Genomic DNA, 19,712 nt, shown 5'->3' on the forward strand with positions numbered 1-19,712 from the left:
TAACCAAGCCTCTACAAACAAATCTCTGGCAAATGATTTTGGATGCTGCATCTGGAATCTTTTATAAAGCCTGAAGGTATTCAAATTAAGCGTACAGGATTCTACAAGTCACCTCGCCTGCAAAGATAAGTTCCCAAAAAGATCAAGGTGTCCAAAATATAAAACCATAGCATTTTCTTTATCATTATTGTTGAACATACATACAGTATTAAAAGTTTACAAGAGAACCATCAGAGATAGTGTTCAATTGACTGTTGTTCTTCATAGCGAGCCCTTCTTAGTCCTTGATAAAATTTGAGAACATCGGGATGAGCCCGTACACACGTGGGATTGAAATCTAACACTCGTAGTCCTTTCAAGTTTCTGGCACGAGAGAGTGCAACATAAGCCTGGCCTGCCTCAAACACCCGTGACAAGGACATCTCGACACAGTCTAGAGTCATACCCTGGTAGAAAGTAAACAATATGACATGAAACAGTAAATAATGTACACAGCAATGCTCCTGTAGCCTATGTATGATTTAATATAAAGTAATGAAAAGCTTTAAAACATTTACATTAATGCAGTACAGTATATGATGTGAGCAAACATGACTTTTGATTGTATAAACGTGAAGAGAATGAAAACAATATATGGGAGTCAAGGTTCTATGTATGATATCAAGTACTGTACTTGTATTCTTGGTTGACTCCAAGCCCTTTGTCAGGAGTGGCTCTTCCCGATGAATTTTGTTATACCAAACACCTCATGAATTATATAATAATCAGTAAATAAACAAATTAATGTTCAGAAAATTACATGAAACTAACAAGAGCTATTTTATTATACAACTACAGTATTTCTAAATATTACACGAGATTATATAAACTTGCCTCGGTCAACTTACAAATAAATACATACATTACATAGAATATATAATGCTACACAAACAAAAGGCCACAACTTGAGGTTTGCCAAGCCAGCTTACAAAGTGTACTACCAGTACTACTCCGAGTGCGTTACAAACCTGTAGAACAGTTTGCCTGCCATAGGCACAGAAGCATAAAACTCACCAACATAACTCGTCATAATTTTGTTGGGGGGTAACGAGTCTTTACAAGCTATCGACTACTTTTCCCAACAACAGTTCTACAAGTATTCTAATGTCCCAAGCTAGAACTCGTGTGTATTAAAAAATTAACACAAAGGTAACTAATTATTAACTACCTAGAAAAAGATAAACTGCTGAATGCAAAGAAACTCTTCCCTGTTGGCAGTTTCAGAATTTCTAATCATACTAGTTCCCGAGATTTACCCCAGGTCTTCCCAATATCAAAACTGTTTCCTCAAAGAGGCGAGATTACGAGGATCCGAGACTGAACCAAAAATTGAAGAAAATCATCAAGAAAGTCCAAGTGATACAAATCTAAACTGCTACTCTTCAAAAAGAAACGAAAGTTAAAAACCAATGCAAGGTAACCCGCCCCAATTTGCTTAGGGTGCCACCAGATGGCAACACTGGACAGTGTCCCCTGAACCACCAATCCCTCGCTCACAAACAGCCAGGATCAACCCTAAGATGGATTGATGTTCCTAGTGAGCCAATGCCATAAGCACATGGATCTATTCTTTTTCGTGTTGGTACCCAGTAAAACCCAATTAGTAATACAGTAGTGTGTTTCTCAGAGTATATCTTCTGAGAGTTAATCTATTGCCTTAGTTCTGTTAGGGATTAAAGTATGCTGTACTTTGGAGTAGAAATAAAAAAAAGAATTTTTGTCTTAATATTTTTGAAGACAAATAAAAAATTAAATTTTAACATAATTTCCTCACCTGAGATTTATGTATGGAAAAGGCCCATGCTAACTTCAGAGGGAACTGTCTTCTAGTCAAGAAAACACCTCCTGAAGCTCTCACTGTCCATTTTTCATGTTTGATTTCTGTTGTCACTCCACATAAGAATCTCACAACTGGATTTCCTGAAATAGAAATATTCTTTGTAAATGCTAAGACCTACCTCTGGTAGGTCCCGGAGACCTGGTGCAATTTCCTAAGGCTTGGCATTAGTAGCACTTAAGCTTGGGAAGCTACCGAGTGGTCTCTCGGAGAAATATTGGTCACAAATATTTTTCCTAAATGTTCATTTGTGGATATCTACCATATTTATATAGGTATCTGGTGTATGAATATATACAAATGCTCTGGTGATTTTTTTTATGTTGTTTCATCAAACAACAAAAGAAATGAGAGTAGCCATCAGGGGGGAGGCTTGACGGTTGAGTGGAGAGCACTCGTGATTTGTAGTCCTAAGGTTCCGGGTTCAATCCCCACCAGAGGCAGAAACAAATGGGCAGAGTTTTTTTTATTCTGATGCGTCTGTTTACCCAGCAATAAGTAGGAACCTGGAAGTTAGATAGCTGCTACAGGTGGCTTCCTGGGGATGTGTAACAAAAAGAAGCATTCCAATCAAACCTCAGGATAACTTTAAACCAACAATGCCTGGGGACCGGCAACTTTACCCTAAGAAAAATATACTTGTGCATAGGGTACAGTAGTAGAAATATTAAAGGGATTTAGAAAAAAAAGTTAATTTTTGAAACTGTATTTAGATCAAAAAATCATTCTTACCTTCTGTTCCCAATTTGAAGCCAGTGACTACCCCTCTAGCACCGTTAACCAGTCCTTGGCCAACATCTAGATTTTTCATGAGCATAACTTGAGTACCAACTTTGAGTATTAGCTTGTCAATCACAGGAGTTTGAGAGTCCAGGAGTGAAGACAGACTTGGGTCACTATCTATGGACTGGAACACTTTTCCATTCCCTGAACCAATAAAATTTACATTATTTTTCTTCATTCCAATTAGAAATGTTAGCAATTTTGAAGTACTAAAATAACTCATAATGTAGACAGAGAATCATGGATGCATTGTCATGCGGGTAACATTTTATTACTGCATATCTACTTGATGTTTATGTCAAAATATAAATAAATAAATAAACACACACACACACATCCGCCTCACACACAGTTGAGAGGCGGGACCAAAGAGCCAGAGCTCAACCTCTGCAAGCACAATTAGGTAAGTACACAGGTCCAGATTATATTCCTCTGTTAGATGTGAAGGAATGTCATCTTAAACAACAACAATAACAGTTTTCATAGAATATCAAATACCTTTGTGTCCATCATTCCTTATACTAACTCCTTACAAACTATTTAAATATTATATCCTCCTTTCTTCTTCAGCCATCACATATAGTAATATACTGGCTCTGAAACATGTTCCTGAAACCCAAGATTTAAGTTTTGCATTACAGTGTTCCTTTTCTTCAGGAACACCCATATAGCACACTTACAATCAAACCACCAATCTTTCTTATTTATCTTAATATATTTCTTCCTTCTAACTAGTCACACTGTGCAAAAGATATGCCTGGCCTCGTAGTGTGTTGAGAGGAATAAATACACCAGGATCCCAGTAGCTAAAATCAGAACCCTATAACTACTGTACATCTCACTCCCTCAGAGGGATGGATTTATAAGCACACCTAGAAAGGACAGATAGGTAAACATACCTAGATAGGAACAGACAGGTAAGCACACCTAGATAAGCACAGAAACAAAGGTGCCAACAAAAATATTAGAACGTTTTCTTTTGCAAACAGGGTAGTAGATGGTTGGAACAAGCTGAAGTGAGGTGGTGGTGGAGGCCAAAGCCGTCAGTAGTTTCAAAGCGTTATACGACAAAGAGTGCTGGGAAGACGGGACACCACAAGCATAGCTCTCATCCTGTGATTAGTGATTACACTTAGATGTAATTACAGGTGTAACTGTGTAAATGTAATTACCTTGACACTTAAGTCATTACAGATAGGTAAGCATACCTAGATAAGCACAGATAGATAACCATTAAAACACTAAGGAGGAAAATATGCAACACCTGTGTTAAAGTAAAGAAAAACCTAGTAGACTTGTCTATATTTAAGGCAGTGGGACCAAAACAAATTTATCATTAATTATTAGGGATGCAGTTTGAAAACTGTACTGCAAAAGTCACTGACAAAAGATCTGTTCAGTATATAACATCACTTTCGAAACAGAGTGCATTCAGAAATATACAAAACAGCAAACATATTATTGTACTGCAAATGTTTTCATGCAAGTAGTCAAACATGAGGCATTAAATTACACACTCATGTCCCTGCAATGTACTTACTAGTAGAAATAAGGTTTAGAACAGTGCAATATCTGGAGAAATCTAAATTCATAAACGAGAAACATTGGTTCAGGGAAGAAAATTCATACATAAGAAACCTAATTGAATGGAGCAAACGAAATTAGATTGAAAAGAAGACAGGATGATCGAATCTTCTTCAAACTGCCAGAAGCCTTTTCAGGTAAAGTACATACATACAAGGTAAAATACAAAAGTTGATGGATTTATAGATAGAGCTTATACATACAATGCCTAAAGCCACTATTACGCAAAGCGTTTCAGGCAGTTTTATCACTGTCCTCCACAATAGACTGATATGTGAGATAGAGAAACAGGCTGGTATTACAAGACTGGTAGTACAGACTTGGTATGAAGCTACCTGATGTGAAGGAAAGAGCCATTGTGAGAGAAGCAAAGTCAGAATGGAGAAAGATGATGAGAGAGACTTCACAGGATCAGTACTAGTTTCCTTCTGTTCCTGATCTACATAAATAACTGACCTGAGACAGAAGAGTTATTCATGTCACCACTTGCAGATGGTGACTACATTACTAGATAATGAAGAGAATAAAATCAACTGAAGATGCTAAAATACTGGAGAAAGCCCTAAATAGGCTGCAAAAATAATGGGACATGGAATTTCAAGAAGGAAATATTAAATTTATGTATACTGTACAGTAAATGTATATGAAATGTGTCATTTACATATTACACACACTAACCTGTTAGTTTATTAAGATACTCTTGATTGATATGGTTAACATCTTCACGGTGTGTACACAGCCTTGACGCTTTTATACCGTCCCTCTCCACATTGTTGTTTTCAGTTTCTTTTAAGCATTTGACCATGTCTTCTGTACACCTAATTAGAGATTTGCAATAATGAAATATAAAATAACAGCTACAGTATGAGGATTTCTTAAAAATTGTCAGTGGTCATACAGTATTACCAACAAGTAATATGTAATCCTCCTATTTACATCTGGGATGTATTCCTGGAAATCAAAACTTAAAAATAATAGGCCATAAATTAAAATATTTCCCCAAAAGCATCAGTGATATAATTAGGAATGTGTTACTCAGAAAATTAAAAAACAACTATGTTCGGCATCATTTAGTGGAGTACAAATGCTGCCATATATATATACTCTAAAATACAGTACCAGCACAATATATTCATTCTCACTAGATATAGCAACAGAAGTGTGTTTGCTGGAACTTAAAATGTAAGGAGAATGCTACTTGAATAGTTATGAAACAATGAAGCAGGCCTAACGTTTCATCTGAGGGAGAGAGAGACACCCCTTTTGTTTTCAATGTGCAAAGGATTTCTTAGTACTGATTTTTGATGGGTTAATTTTTTGAGCTCCTTTGTGGTGCTTTCTTCATTTCCTAACTGAAAAGTTTATCCAGAGACATCTGGAGAGTCCTCTTCTTCTCATAGTAATGCTTCTAAATAGTGACCAAGAGACTTTCCTGCTGTCTGTTATATTCACTACTCTGCTCAAACACAATTTTTTACATTTCTTTCCCTATGTTTTTTATTGTGTGTATGGTTCATCAAATCCATAGTCCTTTAGTGCAGTGGTCTACAGCAGCTCAGGTTCAATTCTCACAGCACAGTTGGGCCATGTTTCCTAGCAGTAAATAGGTACCCAGGAGTTACACAATTATTAGGAGTTGTATCCTGGGGAAGGTCAGTACTGTAGTTGAATTAGGAAGACCTCTATAAGCCTATGTACAGGCTTCTTGTACCCGATAACAGGAAAGCCATATACTGTACATACTGTACAATACAGTACAGAAATTTATATTCATATTTTCTAAATTTGCACAATTATATGTAAGCAAAAGGCTGTAAATCATATCTAAGGAATATAAATTGAAAAATAAGCATAAAAGGTCACTGAACATAAATGGAAATGATAAAAATCAGAACTTAAGAGGGATAATAATATGCAGCATAATGCCAACTTAAATTAATAAAATTATTTAATTCAATGCAGATTATGCACATAACAAATTATGATATAAATCTCTTAATGAAACCAAACTATATTCGACATTATATCCATCACGAGGGAAATCTATTTCTACTGGATATTGTGTTCTACCCGTCTTGTGGTTGTGTACGCCAGCAGACCAACAACCCCTCTTCTGCACCATACCTTGGGAAAATTGCTAGGAATTATAGCATATGTATCCAGGTAAATTACTGCGTTGTAAAATATTCCCAATCAGTGTTCTGTATCACTGATGCTACATCTATGGGAACTCCCTTTCTTATATGGGGTGCCCTTCTATAAAATGTTTACACAATTTCATTTCAAATGTATAACTTCAAAAAGGGCTTGTAACACTTTCACTAGAATTCCACATGTTGGTTAGCACAGCAGAAAAAATCAAAACTTACTTGGACCTTAGAACAACAATGTGAAGAAATGAAAGAAAGAAAAGAGGACTAATAAAATTATACAAAAGTGAATGTAGAAACAAACAACACAAAGCGTAAGAAGCATGAATTAAGGGCATAGTAAGACAGTAATGGAATCTGTATACTATAAAAGATAGGTGCTGTAGAGGGGAGTGCATGTAGGTTATGACCACAAAGACAAGGGGGTATCAAGATGAAAATGTTAGGAAACTATGTCGAATGGAGTACAGTACATTGATTTGTGTTTTTCCTTGTGGCCAGTTATTAATAATCCTACTGCCGCATCATGATCTGAAACCACGCTTCACGGGTGATTGCCTGATCAGCCAAGTTACTGCTGCTTGCAGTATACAGCTAATATGACCATCACACTAGAAGCTGTTATGAAGATGATTTAGATCTTAGATCTAGAAGCCGTTATGAAATTTCATGTAAAGTAGAGAATTCTGAATGAACGTTACTCACCTTCCAAGACGAATTGATTGTAGGATGTTAATAAATTCCTGATCGTCTTGTCGTCGAACTGCAGTCAGTTCTACATTTACACTTACACAGCGATCCCAAGCAGAAGTTTGGAAACAAAATATTCGTTTCTCTCCAGGCTTTGCAACTGGTGGCAATTGCAAGAAGTCTCCACACAATATAAGTTGAATACCACCAAATGGTTTGTCATTCCCACGAACTGCACGTCCTACTGCCTCTAATTTCTTGGAAAAATAAAAATAAAACAATGTTCAGTATAATTTTAAACCACTTTCTGAGTCTCTTCCCCCCCCCTCCCCCAGTATCTACCATTCACCGAGAAACTGACACCAACAGGACACTGTAATAAAATTTTCTGCCAATGGAAACAAGTACCCTTGTAACATGTTATGCCCCACCTGAAAACAGGCAGGGAGCATGTAGATATCAGAGATTAAGTAACTAATGTGAGAAGCCACAACTATACTATGACACAATACATAAATTTCCAGCAACCAACCCTTGATAATGCATAATTGCCAAAAACATTCTGAAGCAAGCCAGTACATTAGGTGATAACCTAATAGAAAAGTCAGGGGACATTTAGCACCTCACCCTGAGACAAGCCCACCCCTGCTTTCTTGGGGAAAATGGAAAGTGGGCAAATCTTGGTGGCTCTCTGAACCCTCCCGTCTCTGCCTTAGTTAATTTCTTAGGCTCCGGGCATGGGACGACAACCTGATTGAATTGTCATATCCTTATTCGAGTAGTAATTGAATGATGCTCAAAATGAACCATTTCACAAATCCTACAACCTATTTAATGGCAATACAAATCTAAACAAGCAGGAATTTTTTATTGTTGAGAGGAGAATTTGGGTGCTTCTGGCTCTAATTGGACAATAATGCCTCTATTGAACAAGGACACATTGAACCAAGAATCTGTTGGTTTTACTTTCCAGTTGAACCTACTAAATTATTGTTCAAGTAATTATCTTTACCAGCCTTGAAAATATTAACTTTATATCTAGAACTTTCATAACTTGAATGATTTAAATACTTTAATCAAAACAAAATTCCATTCTTTGTCATAAACTTGACAATCACTTCACTTAATGCATGACGTACTTTAAAGAAGTCACCATCAACCATCGAGATTTCGTCAACAATGAGATAACGGCACTTTCTCCACTGCTGGGCGACCACTTTTCTTGATGCAAGTTGGACACATTGTTCAAGAGAAGCCTTTCCACTTCCAATTCCTGAAAAGAGCAGAAAAAACAATCATAACACTCCCTACCCTATTTCAGACAGTCATGAGGAGAGGACTTGAACTGATGCTTTTGAGGAAATATTTTAATTTATGACTTATTACTTGGCCTTGAGTATATAAACAGCTCCCATTTACCTGCATCCAATAAGCAACTAGAATGAATAGAGAACATTTTAATAGACTAATTTGCTTTTTTCCTTCATGGTATATATTTAACCACTACACACAAAATAAAGACACGTACTCAAAACACAAACAGCTGCCCAGAAATGAAAAGTCATATATAAACAAGATGTTTACCCTCCCTACAAAACTGGCTCAGTCTCCAGGAAGCAACACTGAAAGAAAAACAAGTATCATGGAATAAATTTAGTAATAATCTCACATCCACCGTACCTCACTGAAAAGTCTGACCAACATTTAACAGCATTAAAGGCCAACCATTATTCCCTTTTAAATTCAATGGAAACATCTGCAAAACACAAAGAACAATACATTTGACTTCCTCATCCACACCATTGAGTTCACTAATAAACAATAAATTGAACATGTATCCCAACTTTCCTTAGTTGTTGCACCAAGCTCTGACCCATCTACATACAGACAACATGCTAGAAATAGTTTGCATTCCACATGAACTCAAACTCTTCAAATAGACGAGACAATGACGGATGTTATAAAATGCAACGTAAAATTTAAAACTCCTGCGGGTACACTTGGCTTTCATCTGATTCCTCAGGCCTCCAATAAACAAACCATCTTAAATAAAAATCATGGGCACCCCTCCAGGACGTGAGGGGTCTCAGTACTGAAAGAGCAGCCATGAGTGGCACATGTAACAGCAGCTCACAGCATTGCTATGCTGCTCATGCCCACAGCATTACTTATACATGGCAAAATAATTCATGAGATTACTCCATGAATGCTCATGAATAGTGATGTCATCACAAGATTTTCTCGCTTACCTAAACAACAAAAAATCCTAAATTTTTTTAAATACATTAAATTCCAGATATGACCTTTCTCATTACTCCATCAATAAATGAAACAGTTTGGTGATATCACACATCCATTCATAAATCAGTCACTGATACCACAACTGAATCTAAACAACAATCTCTCAATCTGAATACTTGGAATTTATCCAAATGTCGACAATGTATTTCTATACGATAACAAGGCTAGACCCTTCTTCATATAAGTTGGCTTACCAGCAAATGCGTGAAGGGTGGTGCCGCCAATCTGACATGCGGCCACACCAGTGCTAGCAGTCACGAAGGTAACATCAGGTGGAAGAGCACCAACTATGCGTTTTAGAAGGAAACTCTTACCAGTCCCTGCACTACCTAAAAAATTCAATGACAATATCATAATGGAAAATGTAATGAAAAGTTATATACAGTATTAGGCTGTGAGGCAGAGAGAAAATTCCAATAAATTAATATGTGTAGGTAAACAAAATTTAACAAACCTTTATGCTAAAACTATAAAAATCATGAAATAATGACTTGGCCTTAAAAAGTGTATATAATCCACATGCTGGTTAGCAGTCTTTGCTCACAAATCAATAAATTCATACAAATGAGAGAGTAACCAATGATTTGAAAACTGAAATTTTACATTAAAGAAAATGTCTAGAAGCAGCCTGCAATTTGCATAGTACTGTATAGCTTCTTGAAATGAAGTTCCTGTACTGCATTTTCTCTTTTGCCATAATCAAATATTCTGCCATTTTGCAAATAACATGCATTGAACTGAATTTTACATTAATTTGAATTTTACATTTTACATACTTGAAAGTCAACTCCAAGACACAATACTGTGCGAACTCTTCTCATATATACCATCAGAACAGATAAGAGCAGTAACCTTATAAATAAAGCTCATCATGTTTATTAACATACAACACTTCCAGCTATGACTAAAGACCCTCCACAACATTGTCTTATGTGTATGATAAACCCTCTCTTTTTCTATCATTCCAAATACATATGAACAACATCAATATATTTCACTCAAATAATGTAACAAAATAGACAGTTTCACTTAGAGGAGCAGCTCTACTAAATGTGTTTAATGAGTTAAAAAAGGAATACCTGTACAAATATTTACTGTGGTCATTTATCTAGCATATACAGTGTGTCCTAAAAATCAAGACATCAATCCTTCTGGATTTAGCTTGAAATTTGTGTTAATTATTTATATTTAGAAGTTATCTCTAAAACAATTTGCATTATTTTCTATTTCAGAAACTGCTAATGCCAATAGCACATTAAATGTAATACACAAGGCAGAAAAAAATAGTAACAATTTGGGAAAACATGGTTGCCAATTAAGTTCAGATTTTCCATGTACAGTACAGTATTGTGTAAGTGAATAATGGAACCATTCTTCCCTATTTCACATGTTTCTTCCAGAAGTTAAATCTCTAAATTTCTGAGGTTGTTGTTATATTGAGCTACATATTTTTAAGGTTGCACTGTTTACCTATGGACCTTACTGATACTTTCCTCTAAGGAAAAACAGTACATACCTGTAAAGAAAATGTTACGGCCAGACAGTACTATCTGTAATACTTGTTTCTGCTCAGTAGTCAGAACCAATGGATTCAAGAAGCGAGGAACTTTAGGCTTTAATGAGGGCGAATCCTGTTAAAAAACATATTTTAATCAACAAAAGTCATCGTTATAACTCAAAAGTGAAATTTTTGCACTTTGGTCATGGTGATAAGATTCAGTACTGTACATAATTTCATACACTGAATGGATATCTATATCTATAAATTAGAATGTCTGTGTTTGTCCAAGGTTGGAGGTCAAATGCTTGGGGGTTAACCTCATTAAAATTCGCAGGATAACTAGCGATTGTATGTGGGGTATCATATGAGTGTTGGGGTCAGCTTCCATATCTTACTCTAAGGGAGATCGGCCCCTATGCACAAAATCAATTTATATGAAATGTTATGCCCCCAAGTCCATAAACGTTAACATTTCATTAAATATTAATGTATTTTAATGTGTATTTTAGATACTGCCATGTAAAATATATCTTCATATGACAGACTTGCATTCTGGGTGCAATCATTTAGTAACAGCAATAGTGGGTGGTGAAAATGGGTATAGTGAAGGCAGATGGGGAGGGCAAGTGTGGGGATAAATGTATGTGTGCGCATGTGTGTAGGGGGAGGGGGGAGATGGGGAGGGTGTGTGTGTGTGTGGTGGGGGAGATGGGGAAGGGGTGTGTGTGTGTGTATAGCGGGGGAGACGGGAGAGGGTGTGTGTGGGAGAGAGAGAGGGAGGACATGAAGATGTTTACAGTGATGAAGATAGCGTGTATTGTAGTTACAGTGATGAGGGGGCAAGAAAGGGAGTGTTTCGTGGAGGGGTATGGGGAAGTTGTGCTGGGGAGAAGTGAGCACTGGGTCACCCCAGCATCAATAGTAGCCCTTATAGTTAATGATAAATGTTATCTTCTAAAAAATACATTTGGCAAAAAACAAAAATCTAGCAATATTGGATAATTAAAAAAAAAAAGCATTCTGGTACCTTTTCATTCCTTTTACGCTTGCTAGAAACTGGAGAATCACCAGGCACATTGTCTTTTCTCTCCTTTAAGGGCACTCGGCCATTAGTGCTCCTCACCTTATCATACTCCTGCAAAGGAACAAATTAATTATACATTAAAATTTGTATTGTGTAATTCTATACTGGAATCCCTTCATACTGTACCTTCAAGATCATATGGTCATTACTGATAATTTGTCTAATAAAAATACTTCACAATAAAATAAATCAGCATGACAACAAATTCCTCAAGTACGTTTTACCTTAAACGTAAGTGGACTGATTTCTTCAAAAGTTTTAGGAAGGGTTGAGAGAAGGCGTTGCCTAGCATTAACAACACTGGTCTTCGTATCCAACACTGCATGTTTGCCTGCCAAGGTTTTCATGAATACAAGAAGTTGATTTGGTGGAGCATTAGCTATCAGGAGATTTAGGTTCAGATCCTTCAAACTAATAGTGGCTTTGCCCTCTTTCATAAAGCGTTTGTGGAGTTGGAAGTTCCGCAAAGGAAACTTCAGGGAGATCTTCGGACCATCTATGCGTATAATCATGTCCCTAAATTGAGATTAATACATAATTACCTGGTTACTTGTAAAGAGTCTTCAATAAAACTTTTATCATATTTCCTCGACTGTTGAAGAGGTAAAATAGGGTAACAGAGAAACTAAAGAATAATTGCTGAGATTGGTTAAACTGAGACTGATAACCATAACAAAATAACATGAAAATTATATTGGTAAAGGCCAACTCATAAAGCAAGGTTTGTCTACAAGTAATATAATCATTCAAAGTTATATGGGCCTGTTTATGCATTACAGTGCAGCCTCAAAAATTGGTAACTCAATACAGTATAGAGGGTATCTTATATAGTATTATTTCTGTTGCAGACAGTGGAATACCAGTACAGTACATCAGATTCTACTTTTCACTAAATGGTTTTTGCTTACTGTTACATATACAGGTAATAAGAAAACAATTACCACACCTGAATTCATTACGTCCCAAAATAAGTTTTATGTTTTTGTGGGTTACAGACTTTGCAATTGTTCCTAATGCTGTGAGAGTTTCCACCACTACTGTGCACTGAAGAAGTGGTACCTGTAACGATATAGCCTTTTCTGGAGTATTCATCCTGCAAAAGAAGAAAAAGTCATCAAGATCTGTGAAACACTTTTAAATAAAAATAAAAAAACACATTTCAGCCTCCCACCCAAAGTTAATTTTGCTAAATCTGTTCAATATTTTCTTAATTTTTTTTATTGTTGCCATTTTAAAACCTAGATTTTTAGCAACATTTTGAGCTCTGTTTGAAAGAAATCAGTAAACATTCCTTTATTTTGTTTTTTAAGCCACAAGAGCTTCTTGAAATAACGAAGAATTGCAAACTAGTATTTCTATTGAGTTGGATGTTGAATTTCAGCAGTGTTTTGGTAATGTCAGCTTCAGTGGGTAGGTGGTTCCACAGGTTTATAACCATGATTTTTTTTGGCTGGTGTTGAACTTTCTCCAAAGCATATACTATGTCTTTCTGAGATATATGAATGAGTCTGGGTGGAAATAAATAGGAGCTGTCACATATGGGCCAATAGGTTTTCTTTTGTAGCATGCCTTTGCACCTTTACTGACATGCTTTTTGAGATATGGGCACTAAACAACTGCTGCATATTCCACTTTTGGTCTCACAAAAGTCATTAACTGTTTCTTCAGTATTTCACCATCTCAACAGATTTTAACACCTATCTAACCTCACCCACCCGAAGTTAACACAAGTCTAGCCCAGCCTTTCTCAACTGGGGTTCCGTGGAACCCCAAGGTAACTCAGCAATTGCATGAGTGTGATAAATATGTTAATTTTCATCATATGAAAATGTATTTTTTAATAATTGTTGTGTTTAATTTATCTAATTTAACCAGTATCAAGAGTAGACAGAAACCAACACCTTTCAGTTGACAATGAAATCTGTGTGTGTGTGTGCATGTGTGTATGTTTAATAATTCATAATAATAATTTAATGTGTTGAGGGGACAGGTAGCTAGTTTATACAGGTTAGGCTTACATCAAGGTCCCCCTCTCAACCAGGGTGTAATTACTGACCCTCTCCAGGAAGCAACCCCACAACAAGCTGACTAACTCCTGGGTACCTATTTACTGCTAGGTGGACAGGAGCATTAGGTGATAAGAAACGCACCCTACCATATCTGTCCTGTCCAGGATTCCAACACAGAATTCTCAATTGTGAGTCTAGAATGAACCCAACTGTATTACCAGGACCCTTAAGTTTATCTCGAGTACAATTTGGAGTTATTTAAATGGTACAAAGGTTGAGAAACACTGGTCTAACCTAATTATATGTACAGTTTTCACAACTAAGCAAGGTGTTTTTGTCAATACAGTATGACCATACCCCAGTATAGGTTTGGCTGGGGATCTATAGATTCAAATACTGTACTCACCTAATTGTGCTTGCGGGGGTTGAGCTTTGGCTCTTTGGTCCCGCCAGAGATATATATACTGTATATATACAGAACTGTGAATTATATATAAAAATTCCTTATTCTAAAAATATTTAGTCTATATCTGTGTGCATCCATGTAACACCTGTACCAAATGGGATATAAGTCACATATTGTATCCAACAAGGTCTGAGTTTATCCAACAAGGTTTCAAGGTCAAGATTTTAAAACCACGTTAACTTTATCCAACCTAACACATCCTAGCCTAACCTAACACGGTCTTGACGATTAGAATTAAATGAGCTTTGTCAACATATCTGTATAGATTTGATTATACCCCATCAAATGCATCCAAACCCTGAGACTGGGGTTAGGTTAGGGTTTAGTTATTCAATTCCTGGAGTGTGCCTCACTCTCGGAGTGGAGGTTATCTTATCTTAGATGATTCCGGGGCTTTAGTGTCCCCGCGGCCCGGTCCTCGACCAGGCCTCCACCCCCAGGAAGCAGCCCGTGACAGCTGACTAACACCCAGGTACATATTTTACTGCTAGGTAACAGGGGCATAGAGTGAAAGAAACTCTGCCCATTGTTTCTCGCCAGCGCCCGGGATCAAACCCGGGACCACAGGATCACAAGTCCCGCGTGCTGTCCACTCGGCTCCCTAGTGTCTAGTGGAGTCACTAGTAATTGTGAGAGAATGAGGAATATTTACCTGAATTTACCTAAGGGCCACTAACACTAGTGACCTCGACGAGGACAGGAAGCCGGCGGCTTTTCAAAGCAACCCCCCCCCCATTTGCCTTGATAGTCTAGATATTGTACGATTATTCTATACTTATCTAGATATTCATGATTCCTCCAGCATGGTCAACATCTTTGCTATAAAGTGATAATTATTATTCCTTGTGCAAAATCAGTTAAGAAGTCAGCACCAAAACAGCCAATTTTCTTGAACTACATGAACAAATAATTTATTGTAAACAATATATTTAAAGAATATTTTCATAGGTGAAAACCTGCTCCAATGTCATACTTGTCATATATAAGTATTCATTTTGAGTTCCTAACAATATGTGAACTCTCAGGTACTCACGCTGCTAGTTTGAATAACTTTATATTTTACAGACGGGCAATTAAAGAGCTGCATGTAAACAAGATATTTAAAAATGGCCGCGAGTCGAACTTTAAATGATCGCATCAGCGATGGTTCTATTTTCAAACTTATTAATCTATAATGTAAAATTATGCAATTTAATAAAATAGAAAGTAATATTATAAGTTAAAATAACGTAAAATATAAAGTAGCGACATGACAGGGCGGATCTCATCAAAATAAAAACTATAAACTGTGAAGATGAATCAGGGAGGTGAGTTTAGTTCATTTATTATGCACCCCATACCCATCTTGTGGGCGGTAGTGGAAAGGGTTAGAGAGGCACATAATGGGTTCAGAGACTGAACTCCACAATTCAGTTAGCCAAGCAAATTACAATCTTGATGCCCTCATTGGCGTCCCAACCTTAGCAACCATCTGTTAAATAAAATCACTCGCGCCACCGAACTCACATCGTTCAACATCGAAGTGCCTCATCAAAATGAGGCAGTCATTGTTTGAGTCCCAACTCAAACAATGCCCCATTTTGAGGGATGAACCCGACCACATTGCAACTTTTAAGGTCTATCAATCACCTGATACTTGATTTTTAGGACTTACATTTTGTACTGCTTTTTTTGCCTAGGTTTAGATCCCACTCCTGCACTGTTTGGCCCATAAATGACATGACTAAAGAGTGCTGGGAAGACGGGACACCACGAGCGTAGCTCTCATCCTGTAATTACACTTAGGTAATTACGGCCCTTTTTTTCGCTGGCCTACCTGTCCAGCCCTATAGAACCTACCACTGGGGACAAGCTTGCCTCACCGCTTAGGCAATATCTAGTTCATCACCACTTTACGCACTTTCAGTCTGCCTTCAACCCACTAATTGGGGGTGGGGGACCTTTGACAAGCCGCCAGCTTCCTGTCCTCGTCTAGGCCACTAGTATTAGTGGCCCTCAGGTAAAGTATTTAAGTATGGATCACCTTCAGCCTTTTTTGGTTCGTAGCTACAGCCTGCTCAGTAAGGTTACATGCCCTGAAAGTTCTGCATATTCCATTCATCTGTACACTAGTTGATTGACAGTTGAGAGGCGGGACCAAAGAGCCAGAGCTCGACCCCACAAGCACAACTAGGTGAGTACAACTTGGTAAATACACGAATCATATCAAAGTTATTTCGCATCTTAAATCGGACAAAATAAAACAATATTTGTTCTGCTTTTATTAACAAAATAACATTAGCAGTATAATACTATAAAATGTTATTCATAAAAAGTTCCCACATATAAGTGTGAAGAAAACAAATATAGACCCAGTTGTGAGACTACTCATGTACCCGATAGAATGACTCAAGAAGCTGCTCCTGGTGCCACACACTTGGCTCTGGATACCATTCATTTGACCCGTAGTGCCACACAGCTGCTCCAATAATATACCTGAGGGGGCTGGTGGCCTTGATGGGAACAGGAAGCCAGCGGCTTGTCGAAGATTCCCCCATTGTTCCTGAGAATTTTTCCAACTGGATTTTGAACTGCAGTAATGTCTTGGCAGGTGGATGGTTCCAAGGTTTTTTTTACCTTATAAGTGAAAACATCTCTGGTTTTCTACCCTACATTTGTGGTTTGTTAAGCTTAAAACTGTTGCCCCTTGTGTGTGCTACATTTTGCAAGTATTTACCTACTTATAAGTTTCTTAGATTAAGGACTTGCCCGAAACGCTGCGCGTACTAGTGGCTTTACAAGAATGTAATTACTATACTATGTATCCTCACAATCCCAATGTACCTTCTTGTATATATATATATATATATATATATATATATATATATATATATATATATATATATATATATATATATATATATATATATATATATATATATATATATATATATATATATATATATATAAATAAATAAATAAATTTGATCTTTAGTATTTTAAAAGTTTCAGTATCAGGTGTCATGTCTGGTTCTGTGGCCCTCAACCGTTCCTGGTATGAGAGTAGACTTATTTCTGGGATGATTTTTGTCGCTCTGTATCGTAATGTCTCCAAAGCAGATATATAATACAGCATGTCATTCTAAAGATGAAATCTCCATGCTTGGGCACATAACTCCAAGCGCGGAATCTTTTTTTTTTTTTTTTTTTTTTTTTTTTTTTTGAGATATATACAAGAGTTGTTACATTCTTGTACAGCCACTAGTACGCGTAGCGTTTCGGGCAAGTCCTTAATCCTATGGTCCCTGGAATACGATCCCCCGCCGCGAAGAATCGTTTTTTCATCCAAGTACACATTTTACTGTTGCGTTAAACAGAGGCTACAGTTAAGGAATTGCGCCCAGTAAATCCTCCCCGGCCAGGATACGAACCCATGACATAGCGCTCGCGGAACGCCAGGCGAGTGTCTTACCACTACACCACGGAGACTGCTTTGCATACTGTTGCAAAGAGATTCATGTTAATCTCTTTGTAAGGCCTCAACATCATTTTCGTGCTCTACTTTACCATAGATCTTAGTGCCATTTGCAAATTTGAGAATGTGGTTTGTTATATTCTCATTAATGCCATTGATGTATACGATAAAAAGGATTGGTCCCAATATGGAACTTTGCAGTACCTCACTTGCCACATTTCTTCAGTCAGATTCGTTTCCATTTACGACGACCCTCTGTTTTTTGTTTGTTTTAACCATTGTTTTATCCATTCTAGTACTTTGCTATTTAATTTATTCCATGTCCTTGTAATTTCCTTGTCAGTCTTCCATGTAGTAACACACTAAATGCCTTAGAGAAGTCTATGTATACTAATTCTACTGGAAATCCTTCGTCTGAACAGCTGGTTAACGTTTCCAAAAATGTGAGCAGATTAGTAAGGCAGGATTTATTTTTAAGTTTCATTTATTATGCACCCCATACCCATCTTGTGGGCGGTAGTGGAAAGGGTTACACTGCCGCCCACAAGATGGGTATGGGGTGCATAATAATTTTGTAATAATTATTTTTAATAAAACCATCTTGCGTTAATTTTACTGCATTGTGTACTGTGAAATAGCTAATAGTTCTCTCCATGAGACTGCAGATATGAGAGTTTAGACTGATCGGTTGGAAGATTTCTGCTGATCTCTGTCTGTTTTTTTGAAGATTGAGGTGATATTTGCATATTTCCAATCTATTAGAACTATTCCTTGGTCCAGAGATTTTCCGAAAATGAGTTTAAGTGGTAGACACAGTTCATTTGCCAGTTCCTTTTCAACATTGGATTGAATTCATCCACACCAGGGGTTTTTGACTCATTTAATTTGCCAAAGTTTATCATGATTGTTTCGCACATCATAGGAATATCACTTTAATTCATTCTCTTTCCCTGTTTAAGCATCAGTGTGGGCACTGGAATGTTGTCTAGTCTTTCTAGCGTGAACACTGACGAAAAGTATTCAGTGTTTTGGCTGCCTTTTATCACATATACATCTATCATACTTTTCGCTGCCTTTTATCACACAAATATCTTCACAATGCAAATTAAGTTTCCCCTTGAAACATCACCTCCAAGGATAACCTGATTACATACAAATCAGTGAAGCAATCACATGCACAGTGTTTGCAAAAACAGGAATATGCATACTATTGCAAGCGTGTGAAATGTGTTGCAAAGAAATGCACAGAGTTGTAATCATATGCGCAGTTTTCCAGCATATAGTGTTGCAAAGATATGAATACAAGCTCAACACAATCCACTTCTCCAAATGTACTTCCTGGATCAACTCCTCAGCTGTACCTTTGTTACATACCTTAGCAAGAAGTCAAACTACCAGGTGGAAGGCGATTTACATCACCGAAAATAATAAAAAGTCAACATTTACCTTAACATGAACACTATACGTTGGGGAGATGATAGTACACATATTCTAACATCAACTTGCGGGACAAGTCACACATTATGAGTAATCAATAACTATGAGTAAGTGTTGTCAGACTAGCACTTGATCGAATACAATGTGAATCTTGAGTGCTGGTCTCTCATCTAAGTGTTGCTGCTAGCCTGCTGGAGCCTGCTCTGCTATTCATGTTGTCCCACTCTTTGCTGCTGCTAATTTCTTGACCAGTGGTGATCTTGTTTTGGGTGTGTGAAGAGGGCGGCGTGGCAGGGGCGGGAGGAGTGAGGCGGGTGATGGTGCCCCGAGTAGCATTCAGCAGGATCTTGTCACCTGAGGGAGGGAGGGGTCAAGAA

The 19,712-nt window shown here is 37.3% G+C and overlaps 2 protein-coding genes across 7 annotated transcripts in view; both read right to left on the minus strand.

Annotated features, from left to right (window-relative positions):
- Nucleotides 1-169: 169 nt before the first annotated feature.
- Nucleotides 170-19,484, minus strand: Pif1 (Pif1 DNA helicase). Of its 6 annotated transcripts, none has more exons than XM_069313654.1 (12): nucleotides 19,345-19,484; nucleotides 12,916-13,062; nucleotides 12,194-12,485; nucleotides 11,913-12,020; nucleotides 10,901-11,015; nucleotides 9,579-9,713; nucleotides 8,223-8,356; nucleotides 7,099-7,340; nucleotides 4,922-5,061; nucleotides 2,609-2,803; nucleotides 1,814-1,959; nucleotides 170-446 (listed from the first exon to the last, which is right to left on the minus strand). In XM_069313654.1, the coding sequence occupies exons 1-12, from the start codon at nucleotides 19,350-19,352 to the stop codon at nucleotides 231-233; spliced, it is 1,878 nt and encodes a 625-aa protein (XP_069169755.1). In that variant the 5' UTR covers nucleotides 19,353-19,484; the 3' UTR covers nucleotides 170-230. The 6 variants fall into 6 exon arrangements, with proteins under 6 accessions (XP_069169755.1, XP_069169756.1, XP_069169757.1 ...); XM_069313655.1 differs by lacking the exon at nucleotides 19,345-19,484 and adding an exon at nucleotides 16,099-16,117; XM_069313656.1 differs by lacking the exon at nucleotides 19,345-19,484 and adding an exon at nucleotides 15,951-15,968.
- The window catches only part of LOC138357098 (rifampicin phosphotransferase-like), a 40,907-nt gene continuing 37,885 nt past the window's right edge, over nucleotides 16,691-19,712 (minus strand). The window contains exon 32 of the mRNA XM_069313653.1: nucleotides 16,691-19,689. Coding sequence (XP_069169754.1) covers nucleotides 19,502-19,689 — 188 coding nt within the window. The 3' untranslated portion in view covers nucleotides 16,691-19,501. The remainder of the gene's footprint in view (nucleotides 19,690-19,712) is intronic.

This window comes from Procambarus clarkii, chromosome 76, assembly GCF_040958095.1.
Source record: "Procambarus clarkii isolate CNS0578487 chromosome 76, FALCON_Pclarkii_2.0, whole genome shotgun sequence".
Lineage (NCBI taxonomy): Eukaryota > Metazoa > Arthropoda > Malacostraca > Decapoda > Cambaridae > Procambarus > Procambarus clarkii.